This window comes from Gymnoscopelus braueri (genome assembly GCF_963280865.1).
Source record: "Gymnoscopelus braueri genome assembly, chromosome: 5".
NCBI classification, from domain to species: Eukaryota; Metazoa; Chordata; class Actinopteri; order Myctophiformes; family Myctophidae; genus Gymnoscopelus; species Gymnoscopelus braueri.
The window spans coordinates 3,699,526-3,723,422 of NC_137606.1; the positions used below are offsets into that span (position 1 = coordinate 3,699,526).

Genomic DNA, 23,897 nt, shown 5'->3' on the forward strand with positions numbered 1-23,897 from the left:
GACGGACAGGATTGGATAGGGAGGACGATGCGATCATAGGTCATAATTCATACTTGGTTGTGTACCGGTGTCGAGCGCCGGAAATAGCCGATCTAAAAGCTCACAACGTATCGCGGCATTTAGATCGGCTATTTCGCGGCGCTCGACACCCTACGCACAACTTACGTATAACTCAGACCTAAGGGTGTAGTGGAGAGAAAGGGATTTGGTGCGTGTTGTGCACTTTTCGGGGGTCCTGCCGAGGCGACCGACCGGCGTTTCCCAGACTGGTTGTCGCGGGGCCGCGACCCCGTCATCAACACCAACCAACCACGATACTTTATTAACTTGGGTTTTATTTTTCATTTTTAGGAGCATTGTGTGGTCCCGCACTGAAGTGTGGCTTCAGGGGTGACACTGTCATGATTAGGGCTGTCACGATTACACATTTAAGTTTAATAATTGCGATTAACGATTGTATTGTGTTTGGCATTGAATATTATTGGAACATATGAAGCCTTTTAGGCTTCGTACTCAAAAGTTGCACATGGCGGATGTGACAAATAACTGAAATATACACAACTTATGTTTAATAAATAGCAGATCTACAAGTTTACAACACGTCACTTTGTGACGTGTTGTAAGCTTGTAGATCTGCTATTTCTGCATTTAATTTAACTATTTGAAAATGTGTGAAAATCTTTCAACATGGAAACGATTATGACAATTATGCAAAAATAATTGCGATTACCTCAAATAATCGCGATTAGACGATTATTATGTAATAATTGTGACAGGCCTAGTCATGATGCTCAGGAACTCGGCACATCATTCTGAACTTTTTCTTCCCCCGACCCCTTCTCAAGTTTCTAGCCTTTTTCTCTCCCTGAGGGTTTACAATTCCAGTACAGTTGCATAAAGAGTGTAACGGCATTGTGGGTAACCAAGTACTTTGGGCATGTTGGGGGTTATCTACATGGGGCTGAGCAAAATCTCATCTTTCACTCGACTGAATTGTTAATGTGCGATGAATCTCACGGATCACGTAATGCTAAAGCAAGGCGGTTAAGCGTTGTCATTATGCCAAAGAGCAAAAATGTGAGTGTAACTGTACTACCTAAAAAGGGCCCAGTGTTCCTCCATGCACACTGAACTTGTATGTTCCTCCATTGGCTGTGCATGATGTTCTACTAAAGACTTACTGGAATTATTTTTCATTTTTCTTTCTTGAATATTTAACAACGTTGAGATGTTAAATTTAACTCCTAGCTGTATGGCTGTGCTCTGACTTTGACTCCAGTTCCAACATAGAGCGTGTGGGTTCTTTCAAGAAGTGTCTAACGGCATGGGCGCTACGACCGAAACAACTAAAATAAAGGGAAAAAACAACAAAAACATTTGGAATAAAAATAAACCTGTGGTCACTTTTCTTTTTGTATGAAGCCTTAGTTTAACAACATACCTTTTAACAAACTTATTTTATTCATTTTCATTCCATTGTTTTGCTTGTTTCTATTCAACAATGGAGGAGAAAATTGCCTTTTTGAAACCCTGCTCCACTTTAATATATATTAGCCTACTCTATAATAGACCTTGACCTTGCCAGTGGAATTGGAATTGCGTTGCTTGGGAACAGCTTGTCATACAACGCATTTCCTTCTGCTACTGCTTTTCATGAACACCGCGACAGTATACAAACTTGGATCAATTTAGAATGTTTTATGTTGTGTGTGAAAACCTACAGTGTAAAAAAGAAATCCTATATTTCCTTAGTTTTGACTGCACATTTACTCCATAGTATGACAATGTCGCATGCTGAAACAAGCAAATCTACAAACTTCGGCACATGAGCTTGTAGTCAGGGGATATTAAAAAAATCTTGGAATAAATTCCTTACCAAAAAAAAATCTTCACCAATGTGTTTGTAAAGGTGTCTAGTAACACATCTCACAAAGACTGAAATGCAGTTCCCCTAGGAGAATTTGTGACAGCTCCTGAAAGTTGGGGTACCCACCATAGCCTTATGCGGGGGGGAAATAAACATTTTAATTCTGTTTTAAGTAGCATGTGAGGGGTCAAACTAGGGTGTTTTTATGATTCTGAATCCATTGCAAGCATTTGTTTTGCACCAAAACCACTCCTTGGGCTAAAAATGGCCATAGCCATCCTTTTCCAGGTATACTTTTTGTGTAAAAAGCCCATTGAGATTGGGCCGTTTTTTGCCCAAGGAGTGGTTTTGGTGCAATGGATTCAGAATCATAAAAACACCCTAGTTTGACCCCTCACATGCTACTTAAAACAGAATTAAATTTTGATATTTTCCCCCGCATAAGGTTATGGTGGGTACCCCAACTTTGAGCAGCTGTCAAAAATCCCCCTAGGGAAACTGCATTTCAGTCTTTGTGAGATGTGTTACTAGACACTTTTACAAACACATTGGTGAAGATTGTTTTGGGTAAGGAATTTATTCCAAGATTGGAAATCTGCTAATATCCCCTGACTATTGTAGAATAGTGGTTCTGAAAGTGTGGCCTGGGCACTGCATGGGTCATTTTGTGGGTTCCAGGGGGTCCCCAGCAAAATGCAGGACAGTTTAACCCCGTAAAGTAAGTAGATCGGAGAGGCTTATTGTTGGTATCAGCGAATAATGCGACCAATACCTCAAAAAGGCTGGCATGTTGAAAGTGTTTCCATATTCGTAATATGAATCAAAGGGGTTTGCTGTTTATGTTTGCGTATAGGTATACCTGGCTGATAACGGCACAGGCTCTTATGGTGTGTTTGTTTTATCATGAATCATTAGTTGATTGGTAGATCAATCAGCCTCTCTTGACTGAAACATACTAGGTAAAAGCTACAGGTAGATGGAGAATAATTTCTTTACTAAAACTAAAAGATATGTGAAACTCCAACACATGTTTGGAGATAATTCTTTATTTGGTATGATGGACAAAATCCAGTAAAAACTCAAACATAGCTGGATGGAGATGGATAATTCTCCCTTTGATGTGCACCAGAGCCACTGTAGACCAGTAAATCCGACTTGTCAGCAATGCATGCAGATGCAGACACAAAGCGAACTGTCCCTTTAAGACGTCTGGAAAAAAACAGCAAGCATCTAACTTCCGGTAGACCAAAGACAAACCAGATACGTTGTCGCTACCAGTGTTGCCACGTCCGCTTATTATAAGCGACTATTTTTATGTGAAGTTGCTCGTAAATATTGGTAGGTGCGGGTTGCGTTTTTTGGGGGCTTGTGCTCATGTTGCCTATAATAGCTTAGTCGCTTCTTCATTTCGTGGACCTGGTTGCTTATTTCTCTCACAAAACCTGGCAACACTGATTGTTGCTACTGTATAAGCCCCACTGCCCCAGTGGTGACAGACAGACGATCAGACAGACAGACAGTCATATAAAACCGACAGACAGCAGAGAAGAGGCCCATCCCGTCCACAGCAGGCTGTGTTTGAACAACATAAAGACCGTGTGTTTAGTGCTGCTGATCTGATCTGCTCACAGAGCTCAGTTTGGACCAGAGCTGAAGCCATGGTGAAGATCACCTTCCAGTCTGTCGCGGGACAGAAAGTGGAGAAGGAAGAGCCCGATGGCGACAAGACCGAGGTCCTCATCCCACACCACCAGAGTGACCAGACGGTGAGTGAGGTGAGTGATGGACTGTCCTGTCCTTCGATCGGTCTGTGTTGGTGTTGTCCTTCGATTTTTGTGTCATTATCATTATTATTATTATTTAACTTATGTATTTATTATTTTCCTATTTTTGTATTGACAAAATATCAACATTACAATTACAAATTACAGTACAAAATGCAGTCACAATACTGGTTTGTGTCATTGTTATTACAGTGTAATAACACTTGTCCTCTATAGGCTGCTGCACCTGCACAGCAACATAACGCAGCAGGGGACCTTTTCTCTCTCTCTCTCTCTCTCTCTCTCTCTCTCTCTCTCTCTCTCTCTCTCTCTCTCTCTCTCTCTCTCTCTCTCTCTCTCTCTCCCCCTGACACTCAGCATCCAGCGCCATTTGTATGGAAACAAAATGATGCCTGAGAGTGAATGGTCTCTGCGACAACACCGCTGTTACCTGTTATTATAACCTTAAGTTAGACCGCTGTCCCAGGCCAATGCCGACATGTAATAACTAATAATTCAATATGCAGTATAAATTGGTATAAATCGTTTAGACGAAAGGATATTATGGGCGATGTAGTGGTGTATTAATATGTGCCACGGATAGATTTTTCCTTCAACGGATATTTAAACGACTCCTTTACCAGAGACGTTGAACAGCAAGGGATGCACAATAGGCTAATCATCTGGGGATGACAAAATGGTGCACGCTGCAAGTTGGTTTACCACCAGCAGCCAGTGGTGGAAAAAAGTACTCTCATTTTGTACTAGAAATACTCTGTTACAAGTAAAAGTTAGGAATTCAAAATTTACTTGAGTAAAAGTACTAAGGTATTGGGATCAAAATATACTTAAAGTACAAAAGTGAAAGTACTCCTTATGCACAATGTCCCATTTCACAAATGTTCTAATGTATAAAAATGCTTTGAAAATAGCAGATCTACAAGCTCACGATGGCATTGTGTGAGCTTGTAGATCGGCTATTTTCAAATGGCCGAAATGTACTGGGCTGAAGTGGTTAATATATGTTTTGTAAATGTAATAATAATAAAAATCTACAACGTAACTAGTAACCAAAGTTTTGGTAGTGGAGTAAAAGTACAATATTTGTCTGAGATTTCAGACAATATTTGTCTGAGATGTAGTGGAGTAGAAGTAAAAGTACTGAAAATTGGAAATACTCCAGTGAAGTAAAAATACCTCAAAATTGTACTTAAGTACAAGTACAGTACTTGAGTAAATGTACCTACTTTACTCCACTGCCAGCGGAATGCCTCAACTTCACCCAGACCCAGAACAATCATGCTTGTGGGTTTCAAAAGCTGCAATCCATTACTTTTATGCCCCTACCTACCTGGGATTCGAACCCGAGTGTCCAGCTGCACATCATGAGAGACAGCATTTCTATTCCTATTATTAACATACCTAGATATGATAGTTATATTGTATTAACATAAACATACTCTACCATACAGATGTTGCAGTTATATTGTATTAACATACTCTACCATACAGATGTTGTAGTTATATTGTATTATACTCAACCATACAGATGTTGCAGTTATATTGTATTAACATACTCTACCATACAGATGTTGTAGTTATATGGTATTATACTCAACCATACAGATGTTGCAGTTATATTGTATTAACATACTCTACCATACTGTAGATGTGATAGTTATATTGTATTATCATACTCTACCATACAGATGTTGTAGTTATATTGTATTAACATACTCTACCATACAGATGTGATAGTTATATTGTATTAACATACTCTACCATGCAGATTGGTTAAAATAGCATTTTATTCATTAAAATAAGTTCCGGATTTCAGCTTTAAACAAATGTAGTGTACAAATGTAACCTCTTCTTACATCGTAACCTCTTTCATTTGTACACTCTCGGAGTGTACTGTGAACTGAGCATCCTATTTAGCTAAATCCAAATGAGTTTTTTTTTTGCTATTAGGAGACAGATAGATAGACCCAAGTGTGTGTCACACAGTCACTGTGTGAGAATCTCTATCCCACTTTGGGTGAGAGAACAGAATGTGGACAGTGTCTCCTAGGAATGAGACATTTTATTTGCATGTTTGCGTGCCCTTCTCTTTCCCGGTGCTGTTTTCCAGCAGAGGTTATAGGCTTTCCAAAGTGTGCACTGAAATATACAGTATATATCAAATTACACCACGAAAAGATGCCCTAATATTAGGTTTAAGTTACAAGGGTACAGCATGGATATTGCTTTCAGGCTACGTTTTAGTTTTCTTATTAAACAGGTTTTGCCTGTTCATACCGTGTTATCACAGGAGTGTCATCATCCTTCTCTTTCCAGTTCCATCTTCCTTGTAATAATGGCATCAGCCTGACTTTTTTTCCTCTTCAGCTGAGAGTAGCAGCCTTTTGTTGTCCTTCTAACAACTTTCACCTCAGTGTCCCTGTTTTGGGCATTCATTATGAGTGAACATTTAAAATATATAAATATATATATATATTCTTTTTTAAATGTTGTTAATAGGGCTTAAAGCTGCAATCTGTAACATTTTAAGTCCTACCAGGGATTAGTTTGAACCCAGGTGCATTAGCGAGTGACAAAGCTCTTACCGTTGAGCTACAGGAAAGCCCGGTTCGACAGAGGATGAATTGCACTTTTTGACGTTCATGCAATACCCCTTGTCAACAAGTACTCAACCACAGAATCTAAAATTCTCAATAGAAGAGCAGGTGCACACATTTTTGTATATCATGCACCTTATTTATATATTTCACACTGCTCATATTGATATCTGGCCAGTTTTTTTGTTTCTTTCTCTATTTCTTTCCTGAAATTGCAATGATGGAGCTTGTACGACAAGGACTTTTATACTGCTGAAACCTTTGATGTGACCAACTAAAAGCACAGCAGTTGTTAGTTGTAATTGTATTGTATTGTATTGTATTAACATACTCTCCATACAGATTGGTCTAAGTAATGTTTAATTCCCACACAAAGAGTTAATGCATTGTTTTTAAAATAGCCTTTCCCTTTCCCACTTGGCAGTGGAGATATGGTAGTAAGCAGAGGCCCATGTATTGGGATTTATTTTCATAGTGTGTGTAAACTGTGCCAAGCTGTGCCATGCTGCCAACACAGGTTGAAGCGCGTGGCAGATGGTCTGCAAGACTGGAGGCGGATTGAAAGGATTACTCACCATCTGAGTCAAGAGTCTCCCATTACCAAGTGCTTCGTCATTGCTTCCTTTTGGACCACGCTTAGTGCTTCTCGTGTCTTTTTTTCTCCCTCGTACAACGTGTGGTCGATTTTCATTTTTAGCAAGTATTTAGCTTAGTCATTTACTGACTGTCGTGATGGATTTAAACTAGGCTGATGCCGCCTGCAAATAACACGTTCATATAATAAGCACGTGTTTCTGTGTTTGTGTCCGCGTGTGCGTGTGTGTGTTCCAGGATGATGAGGAGCTGGTTCTTCCTTTTCCGCTGCGGCCCAGGAAGTCTGCCCTTAACGGACTGTGCTGCCTGACGTTTGGCCTGGTGGTCTTCATGTCTGGACTGGTGCTGGCCTCCATCTATGTGTACCGCTATTACTTCATACCACACGTAAGACACGCTGTCTGCTCTCTGCTGAATAGTGTAGGACAGTGGTTTTCAAAGTGAGCCACGGCTCCCAGGTGGATTGTCAGGCAGTGTTGATTTCGTCGACTAAAGCTATGACGAAAAATGTTCGTCGACTACCTTTTTTCATTGACGAAAACGAAATAGAAACTAAGCTACGATGACTGAAACTAACACAACAAATAGAAACTAGACTAAAATGTTAGTGAGGGACGAGTGGAGAAGAGATCCAGTAGAACTAAAAGATGTTTGGTTGCGCAGATCTACAAGCTCACAACGTGTTGTGCTGCGAGGCGTTGTGAGCTTGTAGATCGGCTATTTTCAGCATGCAAACCAAGTGTAAAATCAGCCATTACGACGCCATCAAGGCACCGCCAAAATACATTTTAGTCGGCTAAATCAGCTGTAGATTTCGTCGACTATAATCTTATGATATTTAGTCGACTAAAACTAGACAAAAACTAAAACATTTCAGGTGACTAAACTATGACTAAAACTAAATGGAATTTTATTCAAAAGACCATGACTAAAACGAACACTGCTGTCAGGGGGCCAATTGGAAAGCAGAAGGAAAAAATATATACAAAGATGTCATTTCGATTCAAATTAAAATCAAAGAATTGTTGGTATCCTACATGTTATGCATGTTATTGTCAAAATCTTTCAAGAACTTTCAGAAATGGCAGAAATGGCAGATCTGCAAGATCCCAATGCGTGGCAGAGCGACGCGTTGTGAGCTTCTAGATCAGCTACTTTTCACAAATTCTTAGGCTTTTAAAAAAGACATTTCTCGAAAGGTGGACCGCAGCCAGACGCAATGGTTGCATTGGGGTCCTTCAAACACTGGAACAGGAGCGCACACCAGTAATTTGGAGGTGCTGACCTCAGGAGATATACAGTACGAATGCTTAAAAGAGAGGAGCTCGCACAGCTCGTGGCCACAATGCAAAAGTCTGCTTAGACTTTGTCGAAACGTTGTTTTCTCTTCAAAATAAAAAAAAGTTTTGCATCGTGGCTAGAGCTGTGCGACCTCCTCTCTTTTATGAATGGGGTCCTTGACATGGAAAAGTGGAAAACCCTACGCACTCACATACTTGCAAGCATGCACACACGCACAACAATACAAACAACGCCCCAAGAAATACAACAATACATTATGCTCACTCTCAAACACACACACACACACACACACTAACACCATACCATACATATCATTGCATGTAATGGTACAACAACAACACAAAGATGTATAATATCGTTGCTATCAGTGCTATTGATCACCCTTTACGTTTACCTATCCCTTTATGAAAAGTATTAAAAAGCGCTTCTGACGAAACCAGCTAACTCCATTGGATCCTCAAACTTTCTGCTAAACCAGCTAACTCCACCAAAGGGGGGTGGAGTTAGCTGGTTTTGCTGACTCCAAGCTCCACCCCCTTTTGACCTCCAACCTCATTGTGAGCTTGGAGGTCCATTCAGCTGTTCTTATCAATGATGAACAAAACCTCCTAACTCCACTTTTTGTTTTGTTTTTGTCATTTCCTGAAAAATGAACTTTTTGGAGTTAGCTGGTTTCTGCCCGACAGCAGAGTAGGCCTGACCTCGACTAAGTCGACTAGTCGACTGGTTAGTCGCGGGGCGTCCGAGTTGACTAAGTGTCTCTTAGTCGACTCTAGTCTAGTTTTTTTAATTTTTTTCTTTTTAAGGGCCAAAAACGTTTTAAATAGTTTTTTGGCCAAGTCTACACCTGCAACCACACGTAACTTCCACTTTATTCTTCTTATTCCTCGTCTTACAGGCCTACAGCAGAGAAATGTAGGTTGATACCTGTGTGTGTATGTGTGTGTGTGTGTGTGTGTGCGTGCGCGCACGTGCGTGCTCAGATGCCAGAGGAGAACCTGTTCCACTGCAGGGTGCTGTATGAAGACTCGATGTACGCGCCACTGCGTGGGCGCCAGGAGCTGGAGGAGAACGTGGGCATCTACCTGGACGACAACTATGAGCAGATCACCGTGCCCGTGCCCCACTTTGGAGGCAGCGACCCTGCTGACATCATCCACGACTTCCACAGGGTGAGGCGTGGACAGACCATAGACTGTAAAAATGAATGGACAAAGTGACGCAATTGGTTTCTACAGACAGTAAATGAAGCAGATTTTTCAGCTATTTGAGATCCGTCACCTTTAATATATACAAAAAAGCAACCGGCAATAGGAACCGGAAATCAATCCCTAAATGAATGCTATTGGCTGGGTAGCTTGTCAGTCAAGAGCGGGGGGCGGCGAATGAATGCTATTGGTTGTGTAGCTTGTCAATCAAATCATCCCGCCCCTCCTAGAGCATACCCTACTTTATCGTAATTTTTTTAATAAATGGGACCATAATTTACCAAAACGCACATCATGATGACTGAAAGAATACTTTAAACTAGTAGTCAGGGGATATTAGCAGAACAAATTCCAATCTTGGAATAAATTCCTTACCAAAAAAAATCTTCACCAATGTGTTTGTAAAGGTGTCTAGTAACACATCTCACAAAGACTGAAATGCAGTTTCCCTAGGAGAATTTTTGACAGCTGCTGAAAGTTGGGGTACCCACCATTTTTTTTTTTTTCCTGCATTTCCATGCAGGAAAAAAAATAAAGAAAATAAAATTCTGTATTAAGTAGCATGTGAGGGGTCAAACTAGGGTGTTGTTATGATTCTGAATCCATTGCAAGCATTTGTTTTGCACCAAAACCACTCCTTGGGCAAAAAACAGCCCAATCTCAATGGGCTTTTTACACAAAAAGTATACCTGGAAAAGGATGGCTATGGCCGTTTTTTTGGCAAAACAAATGCTTGCAATGGATTCAGAATCATAAAAACACCCTAGTTTGACCCCTCACATGCTACTTAAAACAGAATTAAAATTAGATTTTTTTTTCCCTGCATGGAAATGCAGGGAAATGGTGGGTACCGCAACTTTCAGCAGCTGTCAAAAATTCTCCTAGGGAAACTGCATTTCAGTCTTTGTGAGATGTGTTACTAGACACCTTTACAAACACATTGGTGAAGATTTTTTTTGGTAAGGAATTTATTCCAAGATTTTTTTAATATCCCCTGACTATAGCGACTGGAAGCATATAGTATTTATGACAATGTTTATTAAGGTAAGATAATCAAGTCTAAAGTTCGTCAAAAACCCATCCGCTTGCATTGAAAAAGAAATCTTTCTGACACTTCTGTAACTAAGTACATTTACTCATGTATATATATATATTTGACTTTAGTGAAGTATTTCCAATTGTCTATATACTTTTACTTCTGCTCCACTACATCTCAGAGGCAAATATTGTACTTTTACTCCATTACAATTATTTGAAAACTTTAGTTACTAGTTACTTTGCAGATTATTACATTATTACATTATAAAACATACATTAACCACTTAAGCCCTATTTTATACCTAGGCTATTTGAAAATAGCCGATCTACAAGCTCACAGCGCGTCGCCGCGTTGTGAGCTTGTAGATCTGCTATTTTCAAACATTTTAGTACTTTTACTTTTGATACTGTAAGTACATTTTGATACCAATACTTTTGTACTTTTACTCAAGTACATTTTTTATTCCGGACTTTTTCTTGTAACAAAGTACTTCTGCATTGCAGTATTGATACTTTTACTTAAGTAAAACATTGGAGTACTTTTTCCACCACTGAGCTAATAGAGCCTGCGTGCTCGCTCTTCTGAGACTGCACATCCACTACTACTTCACAAGTGGTACTGCCTGACCTTCAGGCAGTACCACTTGTGAAGTACCGTAGTAGCGGATGTGCATTTCTCAATCGAAGAGCAGGGAGACCACATGCAACCACTGCAGTATTGTTAGTTATATTGTACTAACATACTCTGCCATACAGATTGGTCAAAATAACATTTTATTCACACAAAAAAAGGAACATAGTGGCACCCGACTAAATTCAACCACTAGATGTCGCACTTTTACAACACCTATGATGCATACTATTTCCCTGTCACCATTATAAGGCAGCAAAGGCAGAAATCATGTAGTCTGCAAGATTGTAACGTGATGGCTGCCTTATAGGAATACATATCGCAATACTTTTATTCCTCACCTTTTTTAAATCTCTGTGGATGTATTATTTTCTAGCAACATTCTCTGGAAAATACTGTTACCAGAAATGTTGCCCTGTACCAATAGATAATTCCCAGTAATTTTAATGTCCAACACAGTAACACGTTTTAACTCTGAGAATAATTTTTACAATCCCAGAGATAAATGAACACAAAGGAGTTTTCGTTCTGTATCGGTGAAAGTATAGAACGGTTGCTAAAACAACGTTGTCTTTACCAGGGACTGACGGCCTATCATGATATCGCTCTGGACAAGTGCTACGTCATTGAGCTGAACACCACCATCGTCATGCCGCCTCGCAACCTTTGGGAACTACTTATCAACGTCAAGGTAACAGCGCTGCTTCCGCCGCCTATTAACACTTGAGTATGTTGCTGCTCCCGGATAATATAATATCCTGTGGTATTCGGTGGAGTGTCACAACTTCCTGTATAGTAACCCTTGTTTCAAATGAAAAGTCCTCTAGTCTTTTGTGTATGGTCCAGCCATATACAAGGTTTTGAACTAGTCTTGTGTGTTAACCATATCATGTTCTGCAAACTGTGTGGCATCTCAACTTGACCATTCAACCAAGCTACATTTCAAATGTATTTCTTACATTATTTTATTATCATATTTCAGCCACAAAGGTAATTAAAAGTGCTTTACATAAGGCATAAAATACATTTAAATGCATAATAGAAGGAATAAAATAGAGTGTGAAAAATTAAGTATTTATGGTTAGGGTAATTTATAGTTTTAATAAAAATTGAAGAGATTTCTTTCAGCTTTTCACACATTCATATGACTCTGTCTCTTGCAGAAAGGAACATACTTGCCTCAGACCTATATCATCCACGAGGAGATGGTTGTGACTGGAAAGGTGCACAATATGCGTCAGCTTGGACCTTTCATCTACCGCCTGTGCAACGGCAAGGACACCTACCGCCTGAGGCGCCGCACCTCCCACAGACGTGAGTTGGGGGAATGAGGGGCTTTGTTAGGGGATTATGTAGAGCAGTGGTTCTCAAACTTTTCCATGTCAAGGACCCCCAAATTGACACGTATTAGCCCGCGGACCCCCATTTCAAAAGATATGCCAGGGACCCCCATAAGAGAAGATTTTTACGGCTCTAACAGTGATTCTCAACCATTTTAATTTCAAGGACCACCCAGTTTGACATGCATTAGGCTACGGACCCCCATGTAATGGCATTTCTATCTCTGGGACCCCAATTTATATTGTAAAAATCCATGTTAATTTAACTCTGAGAGTGTACAAATGGAACCAAATGGACTCGTGAGGGTCCATTTGGTTCCATTTGTACACTCTCTAAGTTACAGACCCATAAGGGTCCATTTGGTTCCTACTTCCTAACTATCCATCATTTAGCTGAGGACCCCCTGGAACTCCCTCAAGGACCCCTGGAGGTCCCCGGACCCCACTTTGAGAACCAATGATGTAGAGGTGCAGTGTTCTCTCTCAGGTTGGCATTATAGCCTGGAGGGAGAGGGCTGGAAATATTAGATGTTAGGGATTATGGTAATTGTTAGGTGTTAAGGCCAAACTTGTCAGCGTCATATGATGTAAATTTCGTCCCAGATTTTGTGACTAGTACACTGACTGCACATGCCCTAGAAAAGAAGAATAGACACTCTGTTTGAGGTGAGGTTGAGGGGAGATCCTTTGCTACTTGGTATATTATATTATTTGACAACAGACCTGAAATTTAAGTGATGTTTCTTGGCAGATTTGTTGAATGAAAACAGAATATAAAAACTTGAATAAAAGACTCGGGGAAACGGTGCTGAAGGAATTTATTAGCATCTGAGAATAACAAGAATGCAACAATATAACATAAATGTGTTAATTGATACACTGATTCCCTAGTATGTAATATTGTTGGATTTGTTATCCTCTCTCATTTTCTATTCACTCTATTTTCTTATATGTCTTCAAACGTCTTAAAGTAGGGATGTCTGGGTGGCATAGAGTCACCCAAAGAGACCCAGATTCATGGCACTCTAATGAACACAACTGGCACTGCAGTGGTCGAGGGTGGGAAGCAGTCGAAGAACCATGACCTTGTTCCCTTCACTAGCGACTCCTGCTGGTTGGTCAGGGTACCTGTTTAGCAGTGAGGGGTTCTGTGGTAGACAGTGTGAACCTCCACTCCTCATTGATAGGTGAAAACAAGCAGCTGATAACTCCGTGTGGATCAGAGGAGGTACATGGTAGTCTACACCCTCCCCAAGCCAACAGCAGGGGTCATCGGTGACTGGAAACGCAGTACACATGGGGAATTAACAATGACAAAATGGGGGGGAAAGATTTTAAACATGCAGTCACCCCTGTTCAAGATCTTTGCAAAAACCCAAAGTAAAATTGATTGATTGATTGATTGATTGAATACTTTTTTAAGATGTTGAAAACAGTATGGCAAGTACAATTTAACAAGCTATGCTAAAAGGATAATAAAAACCCATGGGGGCTTGTTTCCATTGTGGTTTTAATAAAACCCCAATGGAAACGTTTTGTTTCCAAATAATGTTTTGTTTCCAAATATAATGAACACTTAACTCCTAATATAGTTCTCTTTAGAAACACAGATTTCACTCATCAGTTTTGAGGCCCAGTCACAAACAACAAAGCAACAGTGTACAGTATGTTCTCACGTTGCCTCATCTAACCACCACCACCACTGTTTGTTTTTCTTGCAGGCATCAACAAGCGTGAGGCGAAGAACTGCCATCACATTCGTCACTTTGAGAATACCTTTGTGGTGGAGACAGTGATTTGTGAGGAAGCGTAAATGGGATCGCTGTACCTGTCCCAACCTCTCACGAAAAAAAAGCACATTCAGCCACTGTAGCACCTATGTCTTATGTATGAGTTGCACTTTAACTGTGTTTTCTATTTCTTTCTTTTTTTTTTGGTGGTCCTTGTTATTTTAACGGTGCACTTCTTTTTATGTTGTTTTTAAACGTTGCTTTTAATTTTCCGAGCTAATTATTTTGAGTGTATTGCAATACTATGTTGTAGGTAGTGTCACTGGTTCTCTCTTAACCATGTAGCGACATCATTCAGCCAATGATAACTGATGATGGGTAATATTTTTTTGTGTTCTCCTCTTCAGGGGATTAGCGTGATGGCTACTGTTGTTAGGGGAGACCTTCGTCTCCATGTGTTGTCAAGGTGACTGTACTTTTGCAACCCCCTCCCCCCCTTGCTCTTGAGATTGCTGTGTCTTAATTGTGTCCTAGAAGCACAGCCAGCTATTTGCTTTTCTGAACAAACATTCACCCTACTTCTGAGAGATTTCTGCTCTTATCTCGCTATCTCTCGTCTTGTCATATCCGCCAGCGCTGCCTGTCACACACACATCCCCTTTGCTTGCCACCTAGCTTTTAGCCACCGCTTTACTTGTCGTCACGCCTTCCATTTCCTCCCCACATAGCCGAGTTACATCACGATTGAGAATGAGAAAGGTACATTTGGTTAACCACTTGAAACAGATTAGCCTAGAATATTTTAGGCATGTGCATATAATAGTATATAATAATAATAAGGCAAAGAGATTTGGTGTCGTGGAGAAAAAGGAGAGGGCCTAGTATCGACCCCAGGGGGACCCCGGTCCACAAAGGATATATAGGGTTTAAGTGGTTTTAATCATGTGCTAATGGCTTGACACTGAAGTAGAAATGATTGGGCATTAGACTTTATTCGCTTTATGCAGAGCTACTTCTCTCTCCACACCTATTGCATATAATATTACATTTACTCCATCTTCTCCTTTCAAGCAGGAAACGCAGTTGTTTTTGTTTCGCAGTCTTTAATCGGTGCGTTTGTGAATCATTTGAGAACACTATCTTTGGTCACCCCTGCATGTGTTTATCTATAAGAAAAAAACATCACTGGTAGAATATTTTATAAGACCACGCTTAAAGCCTTAGTCCAGAGTCAGAGACTGGACTAAAGTCATCATCACTACTTATAAAGGAGCTTATTATATCATTATGTTAGAAACATGTTAAACAAAACAACCTTGACCTGTATATTTTGTCTGCTGATGAACTCTTGTCTGTGAATAAAGTAGTTAAAATAACTGTGGCTATATTTGTGTAGGGTTATATTTGTTTGTTTCTCCTTAACAAGTATGAAAGGTGCAGTCAGTGCTTTCATGTCTTCATTCACTTTATATCATCGCTGTTGGGCAGAAACCTCATAACTCCAGAATTCGATTGAAAAGTATTAACAAGAGCTTGTGACTAAACAATAACTACATTGGATCCATTGGAACAGTGGTTCTCAAAATGGGTTCCGGGGACCCCCAGGGGTCATTCGGTGGGGTTCCAGAGGGTCCCCAGCCAAATTAGTTAATATAACATCACAATCACTTTAACCACTTTATCCATGTATACGTTGGCTATTCAAAAATAGCAGATCTGCAAGCTCACAGCGTGGCATGAAGTGGCGAGCTTGTGCATCTGCTATTTTTGAATTATTTGGAAAAATATTGAAAAAATGTTTGGAATACTTTCAATCATTTAGCATTTTTTAAAACATAAATCTTCTCTTCTGGGGGTCCCTGGCACAAAACATATTCAGATGGGGGCCGTGGCCAAATATTTATCAATTTGGGGGTCCTTGGCACGAAAAGGTTTGAGAACTACTGCATTGGAAGATTCCTGAAAGGCACAGTTTTGGAGATTTCCTCCCGACAGCGATGATACATGGTTTCCATCCTGCATATTGTTATGTCATCATGTTCATCTCACTCTTGCATCACTCCCCACTCCCCTGTGAAGAATGCAGTGAGAGCCTTAGTTGAGATCGTGATTAGATCATTTCCTTGCAGAGTGAAATAAAAACTTTTTAAAGCACGAAGACAAGGATCGTTCGGTTGTGTGATGTTTCAACATTAGTGTTATTTGACAGAACAAACGAAAGGGGAAACTATCACATATTTTAATGATTTGTGAGTTAAATAGTCCAAGCAGTGATGCTGCTGAAACCCAATTATTTAACAATAATTCTTCTGCCCTAAACTTATTGTAACAACTACAGTTCCCAATATTGGCAGATAGGTTGGAAATCTTACACACTATTCAGATAAAATGAAAAGATTGGCCAGATGGTGCAACAACAACAACAACAAACGATACATTTTCAAACGTTACCATTTGATAGTTGAGATATGCAGGTTACATTAATCTATGTTTTTGGATCTCAAGAAAACCATGAATTGAATTTGGTTCTATTAGCGTTAAGTGTCAGTTTGAAAGACAGAATCAGCACAGCAGTACAGTACAGAATAGTCTGCGTAAATGTGAATGTTCATGGACATAAATAGTAAACAGGACAGGGCCCAGTATCGATCCAGCAGGCCCAGTTTAACCAGCAGGAATCCAGACTGCCCCCCACCCTCACATTGACGTCTGTCACATAGTAGGTAGTAGGCCTAGTTCTGAAAGCAGCTGCAAGGAAAGGAAATATATTCATAATAGCCAACATTTAAATCAGAAACAATTTATTGCCAATACATAGAACATACAGTCCAGAAATTGGATTCGGTCATGCAGGTGCAAAAACATGAAACAAACATTGTACAATGATTAACACACAACACAAAAAGATTCACCTCTCACATTTTGATGAAAAGGTGGAAAACATGACATGATGACAGAAGGGACATTTAATGGCCCTTATTAATACATTTTGACACTTAAAAGGGTCATGAACCAAATTATAAATGACTCTGGACTCTGTGAGCATCATCCTCACCTACTGTAGCCAACCGTTCTCTTGTAAGACTGGTGTCCACATTATCTTGTTTCTTCCAGAAGGCATCCAAAGAGAAGTAATACAACAGTGGATCTATACAGCAGTTAACACTACAGAGACACGCTGTGGGCTTGATGGCAGCTTTCCATCTAACCATTATGGCCACATTGAGAGGCAAGAAAAAAATCACAAACATCAACAAGTTCATGGCAAAAATCAGCATGACATTCATCTTGTTGTTGATCCTTGCAGAGTCATTGAGATGTCTGCGAAGAGTCCAGTACACCATAGCAGTGGACACAACATTGACTGCTAGCAGGCCGAATAGTAAAACAGGCCAAATATAAGCCCTCACTGGCATCACAGGTTGTTGTGGAATTACAAAACATGCAGTTTCATTGCAGCGTTCCATGGTTCTTTTAAAATGTATGCTCTCTGGGATGTTTGCAGCCACTATAAAGACCCAAACCAAGGCACAGGCTCTCCAGGCATTGGTGGTGGTTCTCAGATGCCCAAACCTCAGAGGGTAAACCACTGCCAGCAGCCGGTCCACACTGATGAAGGTGATGAAGATGGCACCGGAGCGGATATTGTTGCGGAAGAGCATAGTGGCCCAGGTACATGCCATAATGTCCAGGGGCCAGGAACCTGTAGCATAGAAATAGACTCTCATAGGCAAGGAGATCACCAGCAGAAGGTCTGAAAGTGCCAGGTTGATCATGAAGACGGCACTGGGAGATTTAAGGCTGTGACGGCGCGCCAGAATCCAGAGTGACACAGCATTGAGAGGAAAGCCTAACACTAAAATACAGCCAAACACTACAGAATAGGTCATACTTCTGTGACTGTCCAGCTCTAGTCCATTTTCTGTGCAATTTCCAATTTCTGTCATGGTTACTGTTTAGTAATGATGTCCCTTTGGAACGACAGACAGATGTGTCGCATGTGAACCTAACAGTTGCATAAACCACATGTTTCACACTCTAGATACAGATCTTCTAGAAAAATAAAATCGTACTGCTTGTCACAGGAAGTGACAGCGTGTATGATTATGTTTCACTTCCAGACATTAATTGTATTCACGAATCACAGTATCTATAAAGGGTGTACTGCACAGCCACTCTACCACCTGAGCCACTGCCGCCTGATGCCATAATTCAATACATTTCACTTACATGTCCTGAAAAGTTACCCATTCACAGTGTTTTCACGTGTAGTTCAACCTGTGCCCTCCTTTTAAAGACCAGAAATCCTTTTGATAAAATATGAATAGTTCCATTCTGAGAGCTTCTGGATCAAAATGTTACAGTTCCATAGACTAGGAGGAGAAGGAACAATTTGTCAATCATTATGGCTAGTCAGTCCCATCTGTGTAAAGTACATTATGTTTACACTACAGTGCACAGTGTGTTGTAGGCCTAGGTGTGTGTGTGTGTGTGTGTGTGTGTGTGTGTGTGTGTGTGTGTGTGTGTGTGTGTGTGTGTGTGTGTGTGTGTGTGTGTGTGTGTGTGTGTGTGTGTGTGTGTGTGTGTGTGTGGCGCGCGCGCGTATGTATGTATGTATGTATGTATGTATGTATGTATGTATGTATGTATGTATGTATGTATGTATGTATGTATGTATGTATGTATGTATGTATGTATGTATGTATGTATGTATGTATGTATGTATGTATGTATGTATGTATGTATGTATGTATGTATGCAGAAGGCTTGTTTCCGTTGTGGTCCTTTTGGGGACAAAGACAACACAAATAATACATTTATAATCCACAGTTTTGCAGAGACACATAGTTACCAGCAATATCATACTTCTAATACAGGTCAGTGCTTTCTTGTGGGTTTTTCAGATTTTTTCAAAACATCCCCTCCAACTTCCCCCAGCTCCCAAAAAAAAAACTTTCCACCCACAGAAACAAAGGAAAAAACGCTAAATGGAAAATAAGAAAGAAAAAAATTATAAGGAAACAAAGAAGGAAGAAGAAGAAAGAAGAAAGAACTAGAAAAAGTGCTCCTCGGAGCACAGGTCTCCACCAGGTCAGGTAGGTTATTGTGGGCCAGCAATGTTCAGAATTCGCCAATCAGGATGGAAACAGAACCATCTTGATCACTCTTGACTATAGAGATAATGTGTACCGATTTGCATGATGTTTGGGCAAAATTTGTAGGAGTAATATAAAAAAGAAAAGTGTTGCAAAAATCGGCCTCCTGGTGGCACTATAATAGGGCAATGTTAAAAGGATGGCATTTTTTCCTCAACGTAGTGCGCATGTGCGTGCAAAGTTTCACCGCAATCGGACGCTGCGTTCATGATTTGCGGCATTTTGTTCAAAACGGGCCACTCCTGCAAACTTTAGATGTCAATTTTAGCTAATCAGGATGGAATATAAAAAATCCAACAGATCAATCTTGATCACATGACTATAGAGATCATGTGTAACGATTTGCGTGAAATTTGGATAAAATCTGAAGGCTTAATATTAAAAAAATGTTTTACATAAGTCGGCCTCCTGGTGGCGCTATAAAAGGCAAATGTGAAAAATGCAGGGTAAAGGTTTTTCCTTGGCCTCTAGAGAGTGTGCATACAAAGTTTTACACAGATTGCAGTTATAGGTAAAAACACGAATCAGCCTGTTATAGCGCCACCATCAGGCTGATTTGAAAATGTTCAAGTGCCATTTCTTCCTCGGCTTAGTGGGAATGTGCGTGCAAAATTTCATGGAAATTGCATGCTGTGTTCATGATTTGAGGCATTTTGTTCAAAACGGAGCACTCCTGCAAACTTTGGAAGACAATTTTAGGCAATCAGGATGGAATATGAAAAATGTGAAAGACCCGTTTAGTTTAATGACTATTTCACTAGGAAAGACCAAACATCAGACAAAATAGGTTTAGGTTGTTTATTGAAAAACCCAGGGGTATGGTCGTTTATGGGCGCGTCGCATGCGTTGCATGGGACGTGCGGCATAAACGGCCAAGGATGCAGAGTGCAGAATGGTCATCTAAGGTCATCACTACACGCAAGCGTGGAGTGTGCGACTTAGATGGCCAAGGGCACAAACAACATCTTACGCTGTTGTGGTATTGTTGTTTATGTGAGCGTCTCATGGGCAGCATGGGACGTGCGGCATAAATGGCCAATAAGCTGAGTGGGAAATGGTCATCTAAGGTCATCACTTCACGCAAGCGTGGAGTGTGCGGCTTAGGTGGCCAAGAGCACGAACAGCATGGAGGGCCGGCGTGGTCATCTAAGGTCATCACTACACGCAAGCGTGGAGTGTGCGGCTTAGATGGCCACGGGAAGGGATATGACATTCTGGAGCGTGTGGTCATCTAAGGTCATCACTACACGCAAGCGTGGAGTGTGCGGCTTAGATGGTCATGGGCCCGAGAATGGCATTGGGGTGCCGGCGTGATCATCTAAGGTCATCACTACACGCGTGCGGTTTAGATGGTCAAGAGCACTGGTCATGGGAAGGCAGGCGTGATTAGGAGGGGAAAAGGAGGAGGTTCCGGGGGGGTCGTGAACCCAGATACTTTGGCTTAGGGGTCCGAGGCGTTAGCCGTGCAGAGGTAGATTAAGGGACCCCGCCTGGAACCTGTAGAATAGGATAGAGGTAGAAAACAGAGGGAGGGAGGGAGGGTTACAGGAAACTAGCAGGCCGCCATTTTTGAAATCTGGGTTTAAATACCCCGGTAGTTGGCAGGGGAGGAGTTGTCAACTTGGTTGGAGATAGGTGAGTGGTTGGCACTGGTTGGCATGGGTGGAGTTGCTGGTGGCTGGTCAGAGAAGTGATTGGTTGTCTTCTCCTTGGTCAACCTCCTGAACCTCAGTTGTACCAACTCCATAGAGATACTGTGTACTGATTTGCAGGATTTTTGGACAAAATCTGTAGGAGTAGTGTCAAAAAAAGCGTTTTCCCCAATATTGGTATAAGTTGGAAATCTTAAGAAAAAAAAGAAAAAAAGAAAAGATTGGCCAGATGGTGCTATAACAACAAACGAATAACGATACAGTTTCAAACGTTACCATTTGATAGTTGAGATATGCAGCAGGTTGCATTTGGTTCTATTAGCGTTAAGTGTCAGTTTGAAAGACAGAATCACCACCGCAGTACAGTACAGAATAGTCTGCGTAAATGTGAATGTGGCAACTGCAGGGAAGAGACAGTTTTATTGACATAAATAGTAAACAGGACAGGGCCCAGTATCGATCCCTGCGGCACACCCATTTTAACCAGCAGGAATCCAGACCCCCCACTACCACCACCCTCACACTGACGTCTGTCACATAGTAGGTAGTAGGCCTAGAAAGGAAATATATTCATAATAGCCAACATTTAAATCAGAAACAATTTATTGCCAATACATAGAACATACAGTCCAGAAATTGGATTCGGTCATGCAGGTGCAAAAACATGAAACAAACATTGTACAATAATTAACACACAACACAAAAAGATTCACCTCTCACATTTTGATGAAAAGGTGGAAAACATGACATGATGACAGAAGGGACATTTAATGGCCCTTATTAATACATGTTGACACTTAAAAGGGTCATGAACCAAATTATAAATGACTCTGGACTCTGTGAGCATCATCCTCACCTACTGTAGCCAGCCGTTCTCTTGTAAGACTGGTGTCCACATTATCTTGTTTCTTCCAGAAGGCATCCAAAGAGAAGTAATACAACAGTGGATCTATACAGCAGTTAACACTACAGAGACACGATGTGGGCTTGATGGCAGCTCTCCATTTAACCATTATGGCCACATTGAGAGGCAAGAAAAAAATCACAAACATCAACAAGTTCATGGCAAAAATCAGCATGACATTCATCTTGTTGTTGATCCTTGCAGAGTCATTGAGATGTCTGCGAAGAGTCCAGTACACCATAGCAGTGGACACAACATTGACTGCTAGCAGGGCGAATAGTAAAACAGGCCAAATATAAGCCATCACTGGCATCACAGATTGTTCACCACGACCGCCACAAGGTGGAATTACAAAACATGCAGTTTCATTGCAGCTTTCCATGGTTCTTTTAAAATGTATGCTCTCTGGGATGTTTGCAGCCACTATCAAGACCCAAACCAGGGCACAGGCTCTCCAGGCATTGGTGGTGGTTCTCAGATGCCCAAACCTCAGAGGGTAAACCACTGCCAGCAGCCGGTCCACACTGATGAAGGTGATGAAGAAGGCACCGGAGCGGATATTGTTGCGGAAGAGCATAGTGGCCCAGGTACATGCCATAATGTCCAGGGGCCAGGAACCCGTAGCATAGAAATAGACTCTCATAGGCAAGGAGATCACCAGCAGAAGGTCTGAAATTGCCAGGTTGATCATGAAGACGGCACTGGGAGATTTAAGGCTGTGACGGCGCGCAAGAATCCAGAGTGACACAGCATTGAGAGGAAAGCCTAACACTAAAATACAGCCAAACACTACAGAATAGGTCATACTTGTGACTGTCCAGCTCTAGTCCAATTTCTGTGCAATTTCCAATTTCTGTCATGGTTACTGTTTAGTAATGATGTCTCTTTGAAACGACAGACCTAATGTGTCGCATGTGAACCTAACAGTTGCATAAACCACATGTTCCACACTCTAGATATAACCTTCTAGTAAAGGGTGGAAAATCGTACTTCCTCCTTGGCACAGGAAGTGGCAGTGTGGCCACGCTTACATGAAAGATTCAGTTTCACTTCCACTTCCAGTGATTTATTTTATTCACAGTATCTATAAAGGGTGTACTGCACAGCCACAATTGATGCCATAATTCAATACATTTCACTTACATGTCCTGAAAAGTTACCCATTCACAGTGTTTTCACGTGTAGTTCAACCTGTGCCCTCCTTTTAAAGACCAGAAATGTAATCCTTTTGATAAAATATGAATAGTTCCATTCTGAGAGCTTCTGGGTCAAAATGTTACAGTTCCATAGACTAGGAGGAGAAGGAACAATTTGTCAATCATTATGGCTAGTCAGTCCCATCTGTGTAAAGTACATTATGTTTACAGTGCACAGTGTGTTGTAGGCCTAGCAGCCTAGGACAGAGCTTTCCTGTATGTATGCATGCATGCGTGTGTGTGTGTGTGTGTGTGTGTGTGTGTGTGTGTGTGTGTGTGTGTGTGTGTGTGTGTGTGTGTGTGTGTGTGTGTGTGTGTGTGTGTGTGTGTGTGTGTGTGTGTGTGTGTGTGTGTGTGTGTGTGTAATCATTGTGTATATTCCTGCACTATACCTGCACCCAGTGATCTTGGTACATAGAAATTGATCTATTGAAGATTCTGATGTTTTGATTGTATTTCTGTATTGTTGTATTGTGCTTTCTGCTTTGGCAATGTAAACGTATGTTTTCTCATGCCAATAAAGCCCTTTGAATTGAATTGTGTGTGTGTGTGTGTGTGTGTGTGTGTGTGTGTGTGTGTGTGTGTGTGTGTGTGTGTGTGTGTGTGTGTGTGTGTGTGTGTGTGTGTGTGTGTGTGTGTGTGTGTGTGTGTGTGTGTGTGTGTGTGCACGTACTGTATGTATGTATGTATGTATGTATGTATGTATGTATGTATGTATGTATGTATGTATGTATGTATGTATGTATGTATGTATGTATGTATGTATGTATGTATGTATGTATGTATGTATGTATGTATGTATGTATGTATGTATGTATGTATGTATGTATGTATGTATGTATGTATGTATGTATGTATGTATGTATGTGTGTATGCTAGGCTTGTTTCCGTTGTGGTC

General features: G+C 40.9%; 3 protein-coding genes across 4 annotated transcripts; 1 reads left to right on the forward strand and 2 right to left on the reverse strand.

Moving 5' to 3' along the window:
- Nucleotides 1–3,340: 3,340 nt before the first annotated feature.
- On the forward strand, nucleotides 3,341–15,474 carry itm2ca (integral membrane protein 2Ca). 2 transcript variants are annotated; one of them, XM_080428922.1, is made up of 6 exons: nucleotides 3,341–3,642; nucleotides 7,080–7,229; nucleotides 9,128–9,316; nucleotides 11,602–11,712; nucleotides 12,185–12,335; nucleotides 14,083–15,474. In XM_080428922.1, the coding sequence occupies exons 1-6, from the start codon at nucleotides 3,526–3,528 to the stop codon at nucleotides 14,172–14,174; spliced, it is 810 nt and encodes a 269-aa protein (XP_080285048.1). In that variant the 5' UTR covers nucleotides 3,341–3,525; the 3' UTR covers nucleotides 14,175–15,474. The 2 variants fall into 2 exon arrangements, with proteins under 2 accessions (XP_080285048.1, XP_080285049.1); XM_080428923.1 differs by having other exon boundaries at nucleotides 3,342–3,633.
- Nucleotides 15,475–17,068: 1,594 nt separating this feature from the next.
- On the reverse strand, nucleotides 17,069–17,998 carry LOC308085536 (lysophosphatidic acid receptor 6-like). Its single transcript, XM_080428731.1, has one exon. The coding sequence runs from the start codon at nucleotides 17,979–17,981 to the stop codon at nucleotides 17,109–17,111; it is 873 nt and encodes a 290-aa protein (XP_080284857.1). The 5' UTR covers nucleotides 17,982–17,998; the 3' UTR covers nucleotides 17,069–17,108.
- Nucleotides 17,999–21,622: 3,624 nt separating this feature from the next.
- On the reverse strand, nucleotides 21,623–22,709 carry LOC308085408 (lysophosphatidic acid receptor 6-like). Its single transcript, XM_080428561.1, has one exon. The coding sequence runs from the start codon at nucleotides 22,606–22,608 to the stop codon at nucleotides 21,718–21,720; it is 891 nt and encodes a 296-aa protein (XP_080284687.1). The 5' UTR covers nucleotides 22,609–22,709; the 3' UTR covers nucleotides 21,623–21,717.
- Between the last annotated feature and the right edge of the window lie 1,188 nt (nucleotides 22,710–23,897).